Below are 21542 nucleotides of genomic sequence, written 5' to 3' on the forward strand. Positions count from 1 at the left end.
GCTGAGATCACACCATTGCACTTCAGCCTGGGTGACAAGAGTGAAACTCCGTCTCAAAAATAATAATAATCCCAGCACTTTGGGAGGCCAAGGCGGGAGATCACAAAGTCAGGAGATCGAGACCATCCTGGCTAACATGGTGAAACCCCGTCTCTACTAAAAATACAAAAAATTAGCCGGGCGTGGTGGCGGGCGCCTGTAGTCCCAGCTACTCCAGAGGTGGAGGCAGGAGAATGGCATGAACCCAGGAGGCGGAGCTTGCAGTAAGCCAAGATGGCACCACTGCACTCCAGCCTGGGCAACAGACTGAGACTCCCTCTCAAAAATAATAATAATAATAATAATAATAATAATAATAATAATAGTAATAATGAATTATTTACAGGTAAAGTAAAAATTCTCTAGTGTTCAAGAGATTAAAATAAATTGTCTCAAGCAAAAGTCAAACTAGGATGATTTTGTTTTATTATTCAACTTATTTAGAAGTTAGGTTTTTTTGTTCCTGTTGAATTACTTTGTTCTGTTTTAGGTACTAAAAATAACTTTTCATTCTTTGGAGATGATGGTATTTACTATGACAGGCAAACAATTGCCCTTCTCCCTACCACCACCTTTTTGTTGTTAATATTCCTGGTGTCCATAAATGTTCTTGCTTCTTTCTTTTTTTGTCTTTGCTTATTCAGTTACCTTCACCTAGAAATGCCATCTCCTTACATCTGTCTATGCTTCTTAAGGACTTGCCCAAATGTCATCTCCTGCAAGCAACAGAAATCTCCACTAGCTCACAACCACCCTTAACTCCTTCCTGGATTTACCTATTTAGGCATCAATTATTTACTTTTTACTATAATACACGAGAATTTAGCTCTTATACCACCCACTTCCCCTTCCTCAAACATTATCTTTAGTCATACAAGTAATCTCTAATTATCATTAGGACTTTGTAGAGTAAAGCCACGTTTTCTAGACTATTTAGGATAGGGTATTTCTTTTCTTGGCACTGTTTTTTGTTTTGCAGGTCTTCCTCATAGTAGTAATTTTTCATTTAAAAAATGCTGTTGTAGCCCTTTCTGTGAGATCTCCTTATCTTTTGAAGCCTTTGGCTCCTCTGTGCCCATCTTGGCAGGTTGTTCTTTCAGTTGACTGTGCAGATGCCATCTTGAGGGTTTTCTCATCTGCTTTCCTAGAGTAGCTCCATTGTTTCCTAGATCCCAGGTCATCTTTCTTGGCTTACGCTTTCTCATTTTACCTGACAACATCCTCAAATAAAACCTTAAGAAAGCATGGAGTGGTATCTTTTCTGAGCTCTATCGTCCAAAAAAATACGACTCAGTGTTTGAGTTTTGGAGCCAGTCCGAGATAGGTTTGAACCTTGGTTCTCCTACTTATTAGCTGTATGCCCTTGGGATGATTCCCTAACTGCTCTATGCATGAATTCTCCATTTGTAAAATGGGGGAGCCAGTAATAGCAGTAGTACCTATGTTTTTAGGGAGCTATGAGGATTAATTGAATTGGTACATGTAAACCATGTAGAACACTGCCTGGTGCATACCACATCCCCATCAGTATTCACGTCTCTGATATTCTACCCTCACACTTGATTGATTGGTTGATTATGTATTTCTAGGTTGAGGATAATTTTACCTTAGAATTTCAAAGTCCGTGCTGTTGTCTTCTAACCAGCTGTGGTGGTGAAGCCTCACGCCATCCTGAGTTTCACTTCTTTATGCAGAACTTTCTCCTGGAAGCTTTTAGGAGTTTGTCTTTTCCTTGGTGAGCTGCAATAGCACAACAGTGCGCTTAGCGTGGGTCTTTTTTCATTCACTGTGCTGGGTACACCAAATGCATAGGCCTATGGATAGTCTCTTTCAAAGTGGAGTCTTGCATCTTGTCATTTTTTTGTTGTTAACTTTCTCCTTCCCATTTTATTTGCTCATTTTGAAGTGTCTGTTAATTGGATTTTAGACCTCTTGTCTTGAGTCTTGTATCTCATGTTATTTCTAATTTTTTAAAAAATTTTAAGTTCCGGAATATTTTTCTTATCTTTCGACTTTGAGGAAATTTTATTTGGACAGTCATAACTTTAAGTTTTTTTTTTTTTTGGTTATTTATTGTTGCTTAACCAATTACCCCAAAACTTAATGGCATCAAACTACACATTTGTCTGTCTGTCACTGCTGTATGGGTTAACTGGGGCTAGCTGGACAGTTTTTCTGCTGGTCTCATTTGGCAGCTCTCACTGTGCGGTTAGACGGTGGCAGGGACTGGTCATCTGATGCTCAGCTGCGGTGGAATGTCTGAGACGGCTTCTTCACCCACGGGTCTGCGCCTTGGTGTTTCTGCTATGGCCTTTCTCTCTGCATAGCACTTCATCCTCTCAGGCCTCTTCATGTGGCTTTTCTTTCTCCAAGAGGGTAGTCAATTCTTATTTTTGGCTTCCAGAAGCACAGAAGTGGACCTGCCAGGCGTTCTTAAGGCTTAGACCTGAAACAGGTCCGGTGTCATTTCTACCACATGCTACAGGTTAAAGTGAGTCTTGGAGCCAACCCAGATTCACTGTGGGAGGGACCTGTCCAAGCACATGATGACAGGGGGTGTGGCTCATTGCGGACCAACTCCCAGGGTGGACCCTGAGTTCTAAGATCTTTTTCTTCTCTGATTATTTCTTATTCACATTCTGTTTTGTTTTATACATGTAATATATTCACAAACGTCTTTACGAAGTGATTTTGATACTCTTTGTCTTCTCCCTAGCATCTCTTTGTTCTTTAATACATTTTTTCTTAGTTTATTTTGGTCTTTATTTTTCTTTTTAAAGCCTTTCCTTAAATATCTATTCTATGTTGCTTATCATTTGTAGTCTTTTTTCTTTTCTTTTTTTTTTTTTTTTGAGACCAAGTTTCACTCTTGCTGCCCAGGCTGGAGTACAATGATGAGATCTCGGCTGACCACAACCTCTGCCTCCCAGGTTCAAGTGGTTCTCCTGCCTCAGCCTCCCAAGTAGCTGGGATTACAGGCATGCACTACCAGCTAATTTGTGTATTTTTAGTAGAGATGAGACTTCTCCATGTTGGTGAGTCTGGTCTTGAATTCCCAACCTCTGGTGATCCACCCACCTCGCATCCCAAAGTGCTGCGATTACAGGTGTGAGCTACCGTGCCCTATCTGTAGTCTTTTTTTTTTTAATTCCTTTATTTGTTCATTCATATTTGAGAGAGGTACTAAAAGACTAGGAGCCAGTGTATGGTGGCTCACACCTATAATCTCAGAACTTTGGGAGACCAAATTGGGAGAATCATTTGAGTCCAGGAGCTCAAGACTAGTTTGGGCAACATAGTGAGACCTCATCTTTACAAAAAATAGAAAAAAAATAGCGAGGTATGGTGACACCCTTCTGTAGTCCCAGCTACATGGGAGGCTGAGGCAGGAGGATTGCTTGAGCCCGGGAGGTTGAGGCTGCAGTGAGCTGTGATCATGCCACTGCATTCCTGCATTCCAGCCTAGGTGAAAGAGCAAGACCCTGTCTTAGAATAAATAAATAAATACAAATAAAAATAAATAAAAATTGATTGGGAGTTCTTTGTGGCCAAGACTTGTCAACTGATAGCTTTTAGGGGGAATGTATGCTGATTCCTAATTGTTATCCTCCACCCCTCTATCTTATCTCCTGGTGCAATCATAAATGATGGCTGCAACTACTCCATTCCTCTGGATGTAAAATCTACATTCTCTTGCCTGAGGTAGGTATGTTTGCTTGGGTTCTGCTTAAGGAGATGGGGGCAACAGTGTATTTCAGGGCCTGTAACATGTGTTCTCTATACAGGCTTTTGGTTAATCTCTGTTTTCAGTCTTGCCTATCAGTCCCACTCTCGGGGGTACCTCGTATCTGAGTCTAGAACCTTCCCAGGTTGCTGTGGGACAAATTAGCCTCCTCGTTCTCGGTATCCCCCTGACCTCCATCTTTGTTTGCTTTGCTCCATTAATTAACCATTTTCCATTTACTATCGTTGTCTAACGGAGATGAATTATCTTCTATTGGTAACCCCATTCCTTTTTTGTAATTGTGTGTTTATACAATGTTTATTCTTCACTGTATTTCTATTGGAGCCTCAGGACAAAGAGCAGATGGTGAAAATACGTGTTCAGTGTTCAGTTTTCCTTCTGTAAGATATCTGCAAATTGGAATAGATCATGGACTTAATGCATATAGAGCTACTTTGGTTTTCATGATTGGGCCTTCAATTCTATGTAGAAATATAATTTGTGACTTACCTGATGAAATTTTCCTAATTTTGAGTCTTTACATTCCTATAATAAACACTGTTAGAATGGCTATGGTAATATTTTATTTTTACATTTTTACTTCTGTATTAAATAAGATTATAGTTCTGTTTGTTTCCTTTAAGGCTGTTATTTCATTTCAGTATCAAGAGTATGCAGGGCTGACTTGGGAAGCTTAACATCTTTTTTCTAAGATCTAGGATGTAGATCTAGTTTACAGAGTAATTTTCAACTGTAGGAGTATTTTACCTCCCATGGGACGTTTGGAAATATCTGGAGACATTTTTATGGTCACAACTAGTCATGGTCGGGAGGTCTTATTGGCATTCTGTAGGTAGAGGGGATGTTTCTAAACGTCCAACAGCACACCAGGAGAACCCTCCACAAAGAATCGTCTGGCCTAATATATCAATATTGCTGAGGTTGACAAATTCCGATTTAAATAAATAGCCCTAGCCCTTTTAAGGGGCACTGTGTGGAATGGCCCAGGCTCCCCAGATTGAAACTTCTCATTCTTCACCATCCAGTCCTCGAGCCGCAGGAAAGCACGTATGGAGTGGAAGTTAGAGCGGTCCATACAGGAGCAGGCACTGCTGAAAGCACAGCTGACACAGGTGAGATTTTGCAGAGGGAGGGAGGGAAGGAAGATGACCCCAGGTGGCCAGGCGCAGGTGAGGACCAGCGACAGCCCTTCCTAACTTCTGTGCCCATTCCTGCAGTTGAAGGAGTCGCTAAAGCAAGCCCAGCTAGAGAGAGATGAATATGCTCAACATCTAGAAGGAGAGAGGGCCCGGTGGCAGCAGAGGATGAGGAAAATGTGGCAGGAGGTGAGATCTGATCCTTTAGCCCCCCGACCTTAGATGGGTCACTGGATCTTTCTGGGCATCTGTAACATGGGAATAGTACAGCCAGAGGTGGTCATGGGTCTGGGCTTTGTGGAGGTGGGGACAGAGAGGGAGACGGCAGCCACCAGCCACCAGCCCCTCTCTCCAGGGCCCTTTATCCCTGTGCTTTGGGCAGCTTCGCACCCTGAAGGAGGAAAGACAGCATGACAGGCGTCGGGTGGAGGAGCTGGAGAGGCGCTTGTCCACACTCAAAAACCAGATGGGTAAGATGGGGCTGGCGTGACCCGGGAGCAGGCCTGGCATCAGAGGGCTGTGGGGGGGCTTAGAATGCCCCAGGGAGGGGGTGGATGGAAGGGCTTTGAGGCAGAGGGAAGGAGGTCTGTGCCAGGAGACGGCAAGTCTTGTCATCTCCATGAGCCTCAGTGTCCCCATCAGCAAAGGGGGCCCATTGTCAGCCACCCACAGTGCTCTCCATCTGAAAGTGGTTGGAAGATTGGCTACCATCCGGGTGCGAGGAATCATTAGCAGTGAGGCCAAGTGTGGGGAGCCTGAGAGGAGCTGTGCACCAAGAGGAGGGTGTTTTTTTGGTTTATTTTTGTGTTTTGTTTTGTTGAGAATTCAGAGGCCCTTGTTGTCTGCTTCCTTTCTCAGCTGAACCCCTGCCCCCGGAGCCCCCAGCAGTGCCCCCTGAGGAGGAGCTGCAGCACCTGAGGAAGGAAATAGAGTATCAGCAGAGCTCCAGGCCCAGGTGGAGAACAATCAGCGTGTAAGTCTCCTGAACGGGGGGCAAAAGGAGAGGCTTCGGGAGCAGGAGGAGAAGCTTTGGGAGCAGGAGGAGAGGCTTCAGCAGTTGGCCGAGCCACAGAGCAGCTTCGAGAAGTTGGTGCGTTGCCCCACCTGGGGAGCCTGTCTTCCTCCCTAGTCCTCCAGGCCTTTGTTTCCCCGCCTATAAAATGGAGCAGTGTAGCCCTCACGTGAAATGTTACTTCTAAAGGCACCTGTGAGCCAGAGCCCTGCTCTGGTGGCTGTGGGAGAGAGGGGATGATTTTTCTAACCTGCCTCCACCCTTCCCAGTGCCATGGGAGGCAGACACCAAGTTCTGGGGTCTCCAGCTGCAGTGGGTGGCTGCTGATTGCTTCTCTCTGTCCAGAACAACGAGAACAAGAGCGCACTGCAGTTGAAGCAGCAAGTAGAGGAGCGGCAGGAGAAGGTAGGTGAGGTGAAGGAGACGGTAACCTCCGCCCCATCCAAGAAGGGCGGGGAGGCGGGCACCAGCCTCTGGGGAGGGGAGGTGCCAGGCCAGAGGCAGCTCCAGCCTGGGGGAGGTGACCCCAGCACCTTTCAGGGCAGTCCTGTGACTGTTTCTTGCTTCCTACCCTCTGACTTTTAGAGGTGGGTAGCCCTGGGCTCCTCCCAGGTCTGGACATCATCATCCCAGCTAGAGGCATGGAGCCCCCCAATCATAGGGGAAGAGACGGTGGTGTAAGAGGCTCCTTATGCCAGGCGTGGTGGCTCATGCCTATAATCCCAGCACTTTGGGAGGCTGAGGCAGGAGAATCACTTGAGGTTGGGAGTTTGCGATCAGCCCGGCCAACATGGTAAAACCTCATCTCTACTAATATTATATTAAAATACATATATATATATATATATATATATATCTTAGCCGGGCATGGTGGCGCATCCCTGTAATCCCCTCTAGTCAGGAGTCTGAGGCATGAGACTCGCTTGAGCCCAGGAGGTAGAGGTTGCAGTGAGCTGAGATTGCACCACTGCACTCCAGCCTGGGCCACAGAGTGACACTCTGTTTCAAAACAAAACAAAAAGCCTCCTTAGATTAAAACTGGATTCCAGCCTCAGTTCCACTGGTCACCATTCAAGTACTTTGCATCTCTAAGTCTCCATGTTGTTGTTGTTGTTGTTGTTGTTGTTGTTGTTGTTGAGACAGAGTCTCGCTCTGTCGCCCAGGCTGGAGTGCAGTGACACGATCTCGGCTCATTGCAAGCTACACCTCACGGGTTCATGCCATTCTCCTGCCTCAGCCTCCCAAGTAGCTGGGACTACAGGCGCCCACCACCACACCCGGCTACTTTTTTTGTATTTTTTAGTAGGGACGGGGTTTCACTGTGTTAGCCAGGATGGTCTCGATCTTCTGACCTCGTGATCTGCCCGCCTCAGCCTCCCAAAGTGCTGGGATAACAGGCGTGAACCACACCTGGCTGTCTCTGTTTCTTTAACTTCAAAAGGAAGTTAGCATTTTCCTTACAGAGGTGCTGAGGATTAAATGAGATAATTCATGGAAAGCACTAGGCCTGTAGCACACTTAGCAGATGGTGGTTGGCTCCCACTGCTTTTCCAGCAGTCTGTGGCCTACAGTTTAAATGGTGAGAAGAGGGTATGAGATTTGAGGCTGGGGAAGGAGGCCTGGGGTTCTAGGAAGGGGAGCCAGTCACTTAGGACCGGAGCAAGGGGCCCGGGGCCTGGGCAGGTGACAGAGCCCCACAGTGCCCTCGCTACCCTATTAATGGGCCCAGAATCTGGAAGCCAGCCGCCACGTGCCGTCATGCCCCGGGTCTTCCTGCAGGTGGAGCTGAAAAGCCAAGACGCTCAGAGTCTGCAGCAGCAGCAAGACCATTACCTGGGTCACCTGCAGCAGTACGTGGCCATCTATCAGCAGCAGGTGGCCGCCTATCGGCAGCTGACCTCTGAGAAGGAGGCGCTGCACAGGCAGTTACTGCAGCAGACCCAGCTAATGAACCAGCTGCAGCAGCAGGAAGCTTGGGGCAAACCGGTGGCCGAGATGGCCCCCCAAAAGTTACAGGAGATCCAGGGGAGGGACCTGCTGAGGATGGGGCCGTAAGGGGGACGACCTGGCAAACTCCATGCCTTCTCACTCTTTCCTGGCCCCTTAGGAGCACCTGGAGGCTGCCAGCCAGCAGAGTCAGCAGCTGCAGGACCAACTGAACCTCATGGCTCTCTCTGGGGAAGGTACAGGAGATGCTCAGAGGAAGAGGAGAGAGCCCCAGGAGGAAGGGGGGACTGTGAGCAGCGTAGGATTGAGGAGTTGGAAGAGACCTTTAGAACAGCTGGTCATTATGCCGACTGGGTGCCTGCACTAAGTTCGACATCAATATGGTGACCTCCTGGGAGCGGGGGGCCACCAAGTTGCCTAAGGATGGCTGAACTGGCCCAGGTCAGAAACGGAGCAGGTCAGAACTCCTGCACTGACCGGTAGTGGGACTGTGCCTGGGCGGTATAGCACGATCTTGCGTCTTAAAAATAAAAATAAAGAGCAGCAGCTCATTCCTCTCTGGGAAGGGCTGGCTCAGGGTTACCCAGTGAGGGTGGGGGCAGAGTTGGGCCCACAGTACCTGCCTTGTTGGGTTGTCTGAGGAGCCCTCTGGCCACCCCGCACAGGAGATGGAGGAGGACATCTGGACAGTGAGGAGGAGGAGGGACCTCTGCCCATGCCGAGCGTCCCAGAGGACCTGGAGAGCTGGGAGGCCATGGTGAGCCTGACTGCCCCTGCACCCATTTTGCCACCTTCCTCTGTGGTCCCTCCAAGACCCCTTTATTCTCTTACTTTCCCTGCCTTCTGATTTCTCTGCACCCTCACCCCTTCCAGGAGCCACGGGTCAGACCCCATTTCCCCTGTGACCAACAGGTGCACTCTCTGAGGCCCCAAGGGAAGGGGCTGCGCTCCACCTCTCTGCCCCGTTTCTTCTGCGTACGCCCCTACAAGAATGCTCACCTCTTGCCCTCAGGTGCCGTTTTTCAACTCCGCTGGAGCCAGTGCCCAGGAGGAGGAGGCACAGTTACGGGAGCAGGAGACAGAGCAGGGGGTGTGCTGCCAGCGCCTGGCTCACCCGGTGGCCTCGGCCGAGGAGGACCTGGAGGCAGCCGTCCCAGCCCCAGGGACTGGGGGCGAGTCTGTGATTGGGGAGACCCGGCGGGGCCTGTGGGAAGTCATGGAGAAACTGGAGGTGAGTGAGTGTGGCATGGGCCAAGAAGGGCAGGGGTGGGACAGGCCGCTACCGAGATGTGACCCCATTATTTTGGCTCCAGAGCGGCCTTGTGGAGCTCCTGGAGGAGCAGACAGACCTGAGGGAGCGTGTGGAGAAACTACAAGATCAATTCATCCGGTACTGGAGAGACAGATTTGCCATCAGTGAGGGGGAGGCCAGGGCACGGCAGGGGGAGCTGCAGGGCCCTCAGAGGGGCCCCAGCGTCTGAGCCCTGTCTTCCCACAGGAAAATGCGTCACCTTATAAATGAGCCGGGGGCAGCGCCAAAGATGTGGCACTGAGAGGACATCATCAGGCTGGCCCAGGACAGGGAGGAGATGAAGGTAGCGTGTGCAACATCTCTGCGGGGGTGGGGGTGAGGGTGAGGGTGGGCGTGAGGGTGGGCACCGGCAGCGGCGTGACAGCTGAGCACCCCTCCATCCAGGTGAAGCTGCTGGCGCTGCAGGAGATGCTGTTACAGCTTGTGGCGACTACAACAGGGGCACAGCAAACTCCTGGCCTCTTCCCAGAACTCTGCTGATGAGCCCGATCCAGGAGCCCCCCTCCCCCCGCCCAGGAGCTTGGGGCTGCCCACAAGCATGGTGGTGAGTAGAGCCCTCAGGCGGGGCGGGCAGGCAGGAGCAGGGGGCGCTGGCGCTGCACTCAGATCCCCGCCTCCAACTCTCCAAAGATCTTTGTGAGATGAGCCTCACCGACAGCGCGGAGCCTGCGCAAGGAGAGGCCAAGGAGGGATCTCCCCAGGACAACCCTACTGCACAGCCCGTCGTGCAGGAGCACCAGGAGCACCCAGGCTTGGGCAGCAACCGCCCTGTGCCATTCTTTTGCTTGGCTGCTGAGAAGAAGGAGATAAACGTCACCATCATCAAAGAGCCAGTCAAGACATTTTTAAAACAAGAAACAAAGCTATGGGGTGAATCTCCTACACAATCCATTTCCTTCCTTTGAATGTTAGAGTCACTCTTGATTATTTGTGTTTCCAATTTATAGTTTAAGTTTATTTGTAAAAAGTTAAAAGAGAGTGGGTCTCTGTGGCTTTCACTGAGGTTCACTCTGGCATCCTTTAGCATTTTTCTTTTTTAATTTCATAATTGTAGGTCATTTAGCATGCATATCGAGTTTGCTGTTATGTGGTGGGAGTTCAAACACACAAAGACCCACTGTTTGCACAAAACTATTCTCACTGGTTTGGAATAGGCTGCCATGCTTTTCTAATGTTATTGCAGCATGTATGTTCATTACAGAATTCAGGTAAAATTTGCTCATGTTCTGCTATTGTTTAATATAGTCTCAATCACAGTGAGCCCTTCATTAGCTCAGTATGTGGTTTGCCTCCAAGTGTGCACTGTTGATTACTTTGTAATATGCCACCATGAGTACTGACATTACAGTTGTTTAAAGGCCGAGAACTGGAAACAGCCTTTCCCCCATTTTCTGTGTACTGGTGATGGGAGTGATAACGTTTTGGGGGAGCTTTTTAAATCTCACAGAAGAGGACAGTGGCAGGTATGTGCGGGATAGAGTGTGTTTCCTTTGTTCCGGTGCCAGGAATGAGCGCTGTACTATGGTAGTTCCCTTAGGATTTGTGTGTGCTCTGGGCTCATGAAGATATTGCATCACGAGCTGCAGCAGTTGTACTCTTTTTCCATGGCCTAAAAAGGGATTATTTCTGAGGCATGAAAGGCTCCCATCATTGACTGTGGATGTGGAAAACCTTTCCTAGCTTAGAGCATTGGTATCTGGAATACATTTTAAAGTCAGAGTTCATGTTAACCTGTTTTAATCACATGACTACATGTCCCAGTTCACAAAAGGGCACTGGCTGGCATTCTTCTTAATGTATTTAGTAAAAAGCATGAGAAGTCCTTTAAAAGTTTAAATGTCCCTGGAACAGGCATACAGGCTCTAGTCCAAAATGAATTAGAGTGAAGGAAAGCCGTGTGACACCTGACATTCCTCTCTGTTCACGGAGATTCTTTGAGGCTTGAAGATTGATTTTACCATCTAGACCTCTCTGGCTAATACCTATTCTTCAACCACCTTAGTTACTCTGACATAGGAATTTACTTCTTTTTCCTTGAATGGAAAACACTTTAAAAAATAATAACAAACATTATTATAAACTAATATATGTGAGAGTACTTAGTTGAAACAAAAAAGTTTTAGTAAACAGTATTATACTATCTTTGAAAATCAAGGAGAAGTTTATGCAACTTAAAATGTTTACAAACTGCAGTGCAATCTACTGTTTCTGAATGTCAATGTATTATCAGGAAACATGTGTATACAATCACAGAGTAATATATTTCCTCACAAACTTCTTTACGAAGAGTGAAATATGTTTTTGTACCTCTCAGTTTCAGTTAGGGGCATATTTTGTACAATATTTGTGTGATTGTGCCTATGCATGAGGAATGAATGAATTTCAGTCACACATTGCCTAAATCATAACTTGATGATGCTTGGGAAAGAATCAACACTTAAAACCTCATGAGGTTCTAATGTCTGTGTTCAAAACACATCACAGTATTAGCATGTAGGGAGATATGTACGTGTGCTCCCTGCGGTGGGGACTTCTAGTTACTAGACCATCTCCATTTTTAGCATTTGGCATCTTCATGATACTTTTATAAGTATGACGTTAACAGGAGAGCAACAATACGATTTTAGGGATGGAATAACAGATTTGCCTGCATTCACTGAAAGACTGCAAATATTGGGTCCTTGTGACTTCAACTGACTCTTCCAAATTGTAGGAATGTATCAATGTATCAGATAAACTCAGTTTCAGAATGATAAAGAAAAAATATTAGACCAAATAATGCAGCTAATTAACAGTGGTACGATTTTTAGCCTGTGGTTTAAAATGGACTTAAAGTCCTGTTCTGCCTTTTATTTTCTGAACTTGCCACTTTTGCATTCTTTGAGTTCAAAGACAGTTGCTAGCATCTGTACCCAATCTGACAATAATGTGTTCCCCAGCTGCCTATGGATTAAATCACATACTGGCGTATTTAAGCTGAATGTCAGTCTGGAAAATAAATTTACTATATTAATTGAAATACCACTCTTTGTTTAGGTATTTGTCATATATTTAAGAAAAAACTACAAAGAATGGAAATGGTATGACAATAACGTAAGTCTTCAACGTGCACACAGTCTTTTGTGATACCTCATTCAGCCAAGTATTTGTGCTCTTCTTCATTCACTGTAAGGCAACTTTCAACTTGCTTAGAAGGCAACATTGGAAGGTTAGAGTTCATCAGAAACACAGAATGTTAAAATGGAGTTCAACTGAATAAAATTGAATTTCTGTAGGAAGAATCAAAACAACTAAAGACTGCACTGCAATATATAATAATCGTTTTTAAAGTATTTGATTAAACCTGATAGATTTTCCAGAAATGAAAAAAAATCAGCTCTAAAACCAAAGCAGATTTTTAGAAAATTGAAAATGTTAATCAGCCCTATCCATAATACAGTTTCTCTAAAACTTTGAGTCATTTTAAAATAATATAACTATTAAAAAATGTAACTGCTATCTTAATGTTCTGAAATAAGTTTAAACATTTAAAAATATGAATACTGTAGCTTAATATAAAGATGGTGGGAAGGAAAAGTAGAGAAAGAAATGCCAATTCCAGTCCAAAGCTTTATTTGCCAAGTTTTCTTAAGAATGAATTTTACCAATTTATGAATTCTTGTAAACAGAATGTATAATGGAAATACTGAAAGACTTTTGCCTAAAGTGGCATTATGGACGGCTGGTGTCATGCTACTGTAATGTAATAAATTATTAAATTGTTGCAAAATGCTGTTTTTGCCTTAAAATTTTGCGTGTCTTGAAAACTATAATATTAAAGGTATTGATAGTGTGCAAATGTTGGGCACACCTGGCATGAGATAATCTGTTTCATTTTTACAAAATTGTAATACATGCAACTGTTTATTAAAATAACAAAGTTATGGGATTAAATAAGTTATGGGCAGAAAAAGTTATGGGATAAAAATTGTAAAAAAGTTGTGGCAAAAAAACTTGTGACAAAAAAGTAGAAAAAAGTTTTATGAAAAGTTACCAAAAATAGTTATGAAAAATAAATTATGGGATAAAAAAGTCATGGGATAAAAATTAAAATTAAAAGCAGGCCCCTGTCAGCAAAGCCTGGAGAAGCGGGGCTGGAGTCTCCACCGCCACCATGTCCCTACCACCCCTTCCCAGTCACCCCTTTACAATTAAGGTAGCAAGACAAGACCTCTGTGTAATGGGAAAAGACAAACAGACCCTTTGCCACCTTGACCAGGGCTGAGTCCTTAAATTTCTGGATGAGGATGATTGTTATTTAAGAGCCAGAGGCTGGTGGAGTTGGTTTGTTTGGAGGAGGCCTGATGGCCTCTTTCTCTCACCATAGCAACTCTTCCCTCAGGGGGGCGCCCAGCTTCTTATTCAGAGAGGCAGCTGAGGCAGGACAGTGGGGCTAACTGTGGACCAGGTGAGGGTATGGGCTGCTGGGGTGGGCCCCTTCCCCGGTGTGCATACTGTGTCTGTGTAACCTTTTGTATATCCCAGAGGGTAGGGCCGCCCCTGTATCGTACCTAGCGGTGGTTGGAGCTGGCACGTGGGGAGGAGGTTCTAATGATTATTTGTGGCTGGAAACTTATTTATTGCTAGCATAGGACACAGGAAGGAGGCGGGGATGGGGTCGTGGCTCCCTGGTGATGCGACTCTTGTTTATTTTGCTTTTTATTTTGGAATAAACGGATTTAACCATACACCTCGGCCTGGTGTGTGCCCGTTTCCCTCACTGGGTCCTGGAGTTTATGCCACCGAATGAGGAGCCCCAGAGCATCTTGAGCATGTCCGGCTAGGCTGTTAGGAACCTTCCAGGCCAGTTACCTGTATGCTGCCTGGTGGCACCTGGGGGATTCCACGCGGACTGCCATGGCGCCTATGGGGCGCAGTCCGGCCCTGACAGCCAACAGGCTCAGAAGCCTGATCTAGCGGTGGCCGGGAAGGCAGGTACCAGCACCTAAGGGCACTGACTTCCACCCACCCCAGGCGTCTTCCGTTCCGTCCCCTTGCCTCCCTCTCCTGTCTGCACCTGGTGGCCTCTTCTGTCTGTCCCTCCAGAGTGCCGGCTGCCCCGCAGGCTCCCTCCAGGCTGAGTTCATGGCCCTGCCCCCTGGTGGCCAGAGCCGGCATCACAGGATAAGAGCCCGGGAAGCTCCAGGGGCTTTCCAGGAAAAGTGAACCTTGGAAAGGGTGTGGCCTTTTCACCGCTCCCAGCAGCACCCTAGAAATGGCTTGGCCTTTCCCCTCCCCTGAGCTCCACAGAGAACACAGCCAGCAGAGGACACATTTCCCGCCATCCAGAAATGGGTTTGATTCTCAGCCGAGGGACAGCAGGACTGGTAGAGACTGTCAGGCCACACAGCTGCCTGCACAGCACTCCCAAGCTTGGTGGGGGCGGGAGGGATGGGGGGGCTCTCCGTAGGCCGGGCAGGTCAGGGAGGCTCCCTGGAGGGGCTGCACTGTGGAGGGGCAATGTCAGGGGACGGCTTTCTCTTACTGGCACGCCAGACTCCAAAAGGACAGCACGGTGACTGATTCCCAGTGCTAGAGGCGAGGCGGCCAGCGAAGTGTAGGGGTGTGTGTGTGTGTGTGTGTGTGTGTGTGTGTATATATATATATGTACATATATGTATTTATAGATATTTATAGAACAGGGCAGGAGCATACCACAGAGGGGGGGCACAAGTTTTCAGCAACGGTCACATCTGGAAGTGCCAGCTCACCACTACAACAGACAAGTCACAGATGAAGGGGGCTGGCTTTGGGGCTGGGGGGCCACTGTCAAGTTGCAGAACAGCTGCCCAGGCAGGCTTGGAAAGGGAGGTCTCTGAGAAGAAAACGGATCTGTTTAGAGGTCAAAGGGGGGCCTGAGGCTCTCAGGACCGGATGGACTTGCCTGACCCTATAGGCTGGCGGTTGGAGAGAAAACAGGAGACAGAAAAGCGAGCAGAGAGCTGGTGAGGCAAGTGCAGAGCACAGGTGTGCCATCGCAGCTGTGGGAGGGCCGGGCAGCGGAGGGCGCAGGTGTGGGTGTGCCAAGGTTCCTGGAAAAGCCGGGCTGGAAGGGAAAGGGGAGGAAGATGGAGGAAGGAACCGGAGCTTCACAGGTAGTGCCTGGGGGCTGTGGTCGTCCTCCCCACCCCACACACGCTGGCCTCGTCCACGGCACGCAGGCAGTGCACCCACTGTTCAGACCAATGCTCGTCCCCCTTGGGCTTCCCTCTTCTCTGGTCACCCGGTCTTCCAAACCCCTGGTCCGGGGCCACCTCTCGCCTTGGGGAGCCCAACGCAACAGCCACCAGGCCTGATAGAGAAGGAACACTGCTTGAACCAGGATGATGAAGCTAAAAGGGATGGGTGGCTGGAGTGATCGCTGGAGCCCCCTCTGGGCGGCCAGAAAGCCCGGGACCCTCTGAAGGGACCCTGGGGGAGGCAGGGAGGGCAGGCAGCCGGATGCCACTGGCTATAGAATTGTAAGTCTAAGAGGGGAGCCTCAGCTTGTTGGGGGTTGCAGGTCACATAGGTGAGGCTGGGCCCTTCCTGCTGGGAAAAGTAGAAGAGGGAGAGTCCATGGCAGGGGAGGTGGGTGGGCTCAGCCAGGCCAGCAGGCACTGTGGTCCCCTTGTCTGAATAGCAGAGGCGACCTTTAGGAGCAACAGATCAAGGTGCGTGAGCCTGCTGGCCGGCGATAGTGCTTCAGCGGGGACCAGGGACCCTGCCTTCAGTCACACGCTGGCAGCTATGATGGTACCTGGGAGGGAGAGAAGGGGGCCGTGTGTCCCCACCTGGCCTGTGAGGTGTGTTGTGGGTTGACCGTGTGTTTGGGACTCTAAGGTTTTATCCTGGATCATCACTGGATTGCCGACAGATAGAGGAGCTGGGACCCTGACTCTCACCCGTCCTCTGCAGTGGATTTGGCTCTCAGCACTCCCAGGCTGGGAGCTGGATACTCTGCCCTGGCAGCATGACTCAGACCGCACAACAGGGACGGCGTGCCCAGGATGACATTCCTAGGCCTCTGGCCACCTCAGAGTACAGCCCCACACACAACCCCCTCCCAGCTCTCAGCCCTTACACCATAAACCACGAGCTCTCTGACGGTTCCAGAGAGCACCCATGTCTGCCAGCTTGGGCATGGAGCCTGTTCCAAGAGCCCCAGGCTCAGCCACGGGAGCTGGGGGGCTTTGGGGCCGTGGGGACCAGCCCTGGTACCTGGGTCCGGCAAATATGCTCTGCACCTGCAGCCAGGAGTTGTCCACGGGCCCCATGGAAGTGCTGACGGTGGCCATGTTGATGTCATGGCTGATGCTGAGCGCCTCCTCAGCACGTAGTGCATACGCAGCATCTCGTCGCGCTGCTGTGCCTGCTCTGCTGACTCCTCCATCAGCGTGTGCTGGTCCCCATGCGAGTACAGGTTGGGCAGCAGCTCTGAGAAGATGAACTCCTTGGTCTGAGAGTGGGCAAAGAGGGAAGGAGGTTGGGACCTGATGCCTGTGCTGCCCTGGCCTCCTGCTGGGCCCTGCTGGGACTGTGTGCTGGACTTGGAGCCCTGAGTATGGCTTTTCAGATGTGGCTTCTACACCACTTAGACTCAAAGATCTGCCTCCCCACCGCCCTTTTCTCACTCAGATAGGGACACTGAGGTCCAGAGGAAAAGTCACCTGGCCAAGGTCACAGATCTGGAAGGGGACCCAGGACCTATCATGCCACCAGCACACCTGTCTACTCGGTTTTAAAAAAAATTTTTTTTGGAGATAGGACCTCACTCTGTCACAAGGCTGGAGTGCAGTGGGCGAGATCACCACTCACTGCAGCCTCAACCTCTTGGGCTCAAAGTGATCCTCCAATGTCAGCCTGTCGAATAGCTAGGACTATAGGCACGTGCCACCACCAAGCCCAGCTATTTTTAAAATTTTCGTGTAGAGACCAGGTCTCACTACATTACTCAGGCTGGTCTCAAACTCCCGGGCTCAAGCTATCCTCTCTCCTGGGCCTCCCAAAGTGCTGGGATTACAGTCATGGGCCACTGCCCTCAGTCCCACCTTATATTTCTATGAGACAGCTCAGGTCTGGACCATGCCTCCGTCCTTGGACCTAGTCCCACAGATCTGGTTGGCATCTCCCCCAGGCCATCATGGCCACCTGCATCCCCAGTGCCACAGGAGCCCCAGCCCCCATGAGGCGGTGCATGCATGTTGTTGATCATGACTTGCATGATGGTCTTGGGCAAGACACCAACTATGAGGTCCCACGTGGTCTTGCTGACAATGGCCATGTAGGAGTCCATCAGGTTCTGGGTGGTTTCCATTTGCAGCTCCAGCTGTGGGTCCATGGAGTGCATGAAGCTGTCGGAGCCATTCTCCTCAGCCTTGCTGTCCTGTCAAGGAGAACACAAGGGCATCAGGGTGGCCAGGCCATGCAGCCAGGCTCCAGGAATCCCTAGGCGCTCAGAGCCTTCAAGGGTACCTGGAACATTGAGGCACAGAGAGAAGCAACTGGCCTGAACACACACCCAGCTCCCCACACGCTCTAGACGGTTTCAAGTCTCTGCCTCTCAGGACCCAGACTCCCCTGATTCACTCTCCTCTTAGTTCTGACTCTAGTGCCCAGAATTTGCCTCAAGTTACCAATCCAGAAATTGAAAAAGAACAGCTCCAGGTCCCTTGCTTGAAGACCCAGCCAGAGCTTGTGCCAGGCTGCAGACGTCTGGCAGGAGGCAAAAAGAGGGCACACTCACTTTCCCCTTGTCCCGGGAGGCCCATGCACCAACATTGCCACCGCCGCTGCCACCAGGGAACACGGCAAAGTAGACACACACAGAGAGGAAAACGGGAAGGGTTGAGTGAACCTGGGACACTATACCCCGACTTTAATGTGTTGTTGAATTCAACTAGCTAATATTTTGTTGAGGATTTTTGCATCAATATTCATCAGTGATATTGGCCTGCAGTTTTCTTTTTTGCTTTGCATCTTTGGTTTTGGTATCACGGTAATGCTAGCCTCGCAGAGTGAGTTTGGAAGTATTCCCTCCTTCTCTATTTTTAGAATCGTTTGGGTAAGGTTGGTATTAGTTCTTCTTTAAATGTTTGCTAGAATTCAGCAGTGAATCATTAGGTCCCAGGATTTTCTTTGCTGGGAGACTTTTTATTACCACTTCAATCCCATTGTTTGTTATTGGTCTGTTCAGGTTTTGGATCTTATCATAGTTCAATCTTGGTAGGCTGGATGTGTCTGGAAATTTATCCATTTTTAGTAGGTTTTCCTATTTCTTTGCATATAGTTGCTGACCACTAGTGATCCTTTGAGGGCTTTTGTTTGTTTGTTTGAGACGGAGTCTTGCTCTGTCATCCAGGCTGGAGTGCAGTGGGGTGATCTCAGCTGACTGCAAGCTCTGCCTCCCGGGTTCACGCCATTCTCCTGCCTCAGTCTCCCGAGTAGCTGGGACTATAGGCACCCGCCACTACGCCTGGCTAAATTTTTATATCTTTAGTAGAGATGGGGTTTCACCATGTTAGCCAGGATGGTGTCGATCTCCTTACCTCGTGATCCACCCGCCTCGGCCTCCCGAAGTGCTGGGATTATAGGTGTGAGCCACCGCACCCGGCCAGTTTTTCTTTTAAATAGATTTGGGACAGACACTATGAGAGTATATAAGCGATGCGTTATAGGACACTAAGTAGTATCCTATGAAATGGCAAAAACCGCAATCACTTTTGCACCAATCTAATAGAAACTTACCAGTGCACTTGCTTATTTTTCTATCTGTTCTTTAGGGTTTTCAATGTCAACCTACCGTGGCATAGACTTTAATCCTCTGGGTACTTTTTTGTTGTTCTTTCCTGTATATGCTGTGGAATTGAGATAGACTTGTTCGTGAGAGATTTTGTGTTGCCACAGGTAGGACATGCTCAAAAAATACTTGGGTCATTTGTTGACGCAAGTCATCTATTCGCCACAGTTTTGTAGCACTGATCTTGCATACATTTCATGTATCTTCCATGAACTCCACATCAGCTGCTTATAGGATACTCAGAGAGAAATTCAACACTAAGGAATAAGAGTGTGGGGTAGGGTTGAGTTTTGGAGAGTCACAAATCTTGTAATGTCTAAGATTTGTAATGTCTCCCTGCTGAGAACTAGTTTTGGCTTCCTTGGAGGTGATATCGCCTCTGTTGAGAATAAGTGGCCTACTGTGATCAGACCACTACACTCCAGCCTGGGCCACAGAGCGAGACCCTGTCTCAAAAAAAAAAAAAAAAAAAAGAGAGAGAGAGAGAGATCAAGAGAAGAAAGAATGCATGGCCTAGATGATGTCTAAGGTTCTTCCCACACAGTTCCTGTTTTCCTGTTCTAGGTAGAGCAGTAAAGTGAGAAAGACATGGATGTGGGAGTTTAGTCCGGCATTTCACTGCCACCCTGAGAAATGCTTCCATATTTAATCTCTCTGAATGTATTTACTCATCTTTAAAGGGGAATGATTAACATATTTTTCTCAGGGAAACTATGTCAAGGAGATAATATATTTAAAAATCTTTTTAACTGCAAACACTGTTTCACTCATTGTTATAATGTGACTGATCTCATTGTAGTGAGCAGCTGGCTAACTGCTTAATTGTGCCTTTTAGAATGTAGGGAAGATAACAAGATTTTTAGCATATTATATATGTAGCTGGTTCTGGAACTGTAAACATACTTTTTTTTTTTTTTTTTGAGACGGAGTCTTGCTTTGTCGCCCAGGCTGGAGTGCAGTGGCTGGATCTCAGCTCATTGCAACCTCCGCCTCCCGGGTTCACGCCATTCTCCTGCCTCAGCCTCCCGAGTAGCTGGGACCACAGGCACCAGCCACCTCGCCCGGCTAATTTTTTGTATTTTTAGTAGAGACGGGGTTTCACCGTGTTAGCCAGGATGGTCTCGATCTCCTGACCTCGTGATCCGCCCGTCTCGGCCTCCCAAAGTGCTGGGATTACAGGCTTGAGCCACCGCTCCCGGCCACTCTTTTTTTTTTTTAACGGAACTATGAGTCACATAAAATTCACTCTTTTAAAGTTGTATAATCCAGTGGCTTTTGGTATATTCAGAATTGTGCATCTACTACCACCATTTCATTTTAGAATCTTTTCGTCACCCCCAAAAGAAACCCTGTACCCATTAACAGTCAGTCTCCCTTCTCCCAGCCTCTGGCAACTACTAATCTACTTTCTACAGAAAGTCCATACAGATTTGTGTATTGTGGGCATTCTGTATAAATGAAGTCATGCAATATCCTGTCTTGTTTAACTCAGCATAGTGTTTTCAAGGTTCATCCAGGTTGGAGCGTGTATCAGTACTTCATCCCTTGTTTTGACTGAATAATATTTCATTGTATGACTATATCCCATTTTGTTTATCCATCTGTTGGTGAACATTTGGGTTTCTACCTTTTGGCTCTTATAAATAATGTTGATTTGAATGTCTGTGTACAAGTTTGATACCTGTTTTCAGGTCTCTTGCATATATAATTGCTAGGTCATATGGTAACTCTGCATTTAACATTTTGAGGAATTGCCAGACTGTTTAACAAGGTATATGTACTTTTTTACACCAGTAATATATGAGAGTTCCCATATCTCCACATCCTTGACAACACTTGTTACTGTCTTTTTTATTACAGCCCTCCTAGTGGCTGCGATGTGGTATCTCGCTGTGGTTTTGATTTGTGTTTCTCTGATGAATATTGATGGTGAACATGTTTCCGTCTGCTTATTGGCTATTTGCATATATCTTCTTAGGAGCGGCTACCCATTTACAGTACAGAAAATGCTTCAGAAGCAACTCTAGTCATGCCTTAGAGATGGAGCTTTATTAAACATTCAGATCTGTAGGTATACGAGGTGCTGAGTTCTCCTGAACTCATACAGATTGCACTGAGTTTAGTGAACCTTTTCTGGAGCATTCCTGAGTTCAGGTAGAGGGAAGGGTTTTGACTGTGATTGGCTCGTTATGTTCTTTCTAAATGGAAATGGAATTGAAGTGTCTCCACTATCCATTTACTGCAAGAGTCATGAGGGACATGATTAGATGATCCCTTGGCGCCTACGGCTTAGGTCAGTTGTTCTCTACTTAGGCTGCACATTGGAATAACCTGAGAGGTAAAAACAAAAACCAGGACACCCTATGCCTGCGTCTCATCTCCAGCAATTCTGATGTGATTGGTTGGGGCTGTGGCTTGGGCAGCCTGCCTCTCATCTCCAGCAATTCTGATGTGATTGGTCAGGGCTGTGGCTTGGGCAGCCTGCCTCTCATCTCCAGCAATTCTGATGTGATTGGTCAGGGCTGTGGCTTGGG

General features: G+C 47.8%; 1 protein-coding gene and 1 pseudogene across 1 annotated transcript; one reads left to right on the top strand and one right to left on the bottom strand.

Annotated features, from left to right (window-relative positions):
• The first annotated feature begins 4818 nt into the window (after nt 1-4818).
• Nucleotides 4819-10001, top strand: LOC111530210 (annotated as a pseudogene).
• A 5155-nt stretch (nt 10002-15156) lies between these two features.
• LOC111533903 (dynamin-3-like) lies at nt 15157-18216 on the bottom strand. The gene is made up of 4 exons (XM_026448041.1): nt 17956-18216; nt 17458-17595; nt 16431-16668; nt 15157-15522 (listed from the first exon to the last, which is right to left on the bottom strand). Exons 2-4 carry the CDS (start codon nt 17557-17559, stop codon nt 15320-15322), a joined length of 543 nt encoding a protein of 180 aa, XP_026303826.1. The 5' UTR covers nt 17560-17595; nt 17956-18216; the 3' UTR covers nt 15157-15319.
• Nucleotides 18217-21542: the final 3326 nt, after the last annotated feature.

Source organism: Piliocolobus tephrosceles, chromosome 6 (genome assembly GCF_002776525.5).
Source record: "Piliocolobus tephrosceles isolate RC106 chromosome 6, ASM277652v3, whole genome shotgun sequence".
NCBI classification, from domain to species: domain Eukaryota; kingdom Metazoa; phylum Chordata; class Mammalia; order Primates; family Cercopithecidae; genus Piliocolobus; species Piliocolobus tephrosceles.

Excerpts from the sequence above, each read along its gene's own strand:
- LOC111533903 (XM_026448041.1), bottom strand. The coding sequence starts at position 17,559 with ATGCACTCCATGGACCCACAGCTGGAGCTGCAAATGGAAACCACCCAG. Across the intron at positions 16,669-17,457 it reads AGACCACGTGGGACCTCATA|ACCAAGGAGTTCATCTTCTC; the intron begins GTTGGTGTCTTG and ends GCCCACTCTCAG. Across the intron at positions 15,523-16,430 it reads AGCATATTTGCCGGACCCAG|GCCTGGTGGCTGTTGCGTTG; the intron begins GTACCAGGGCTG and ends CTTCTCTATCAG.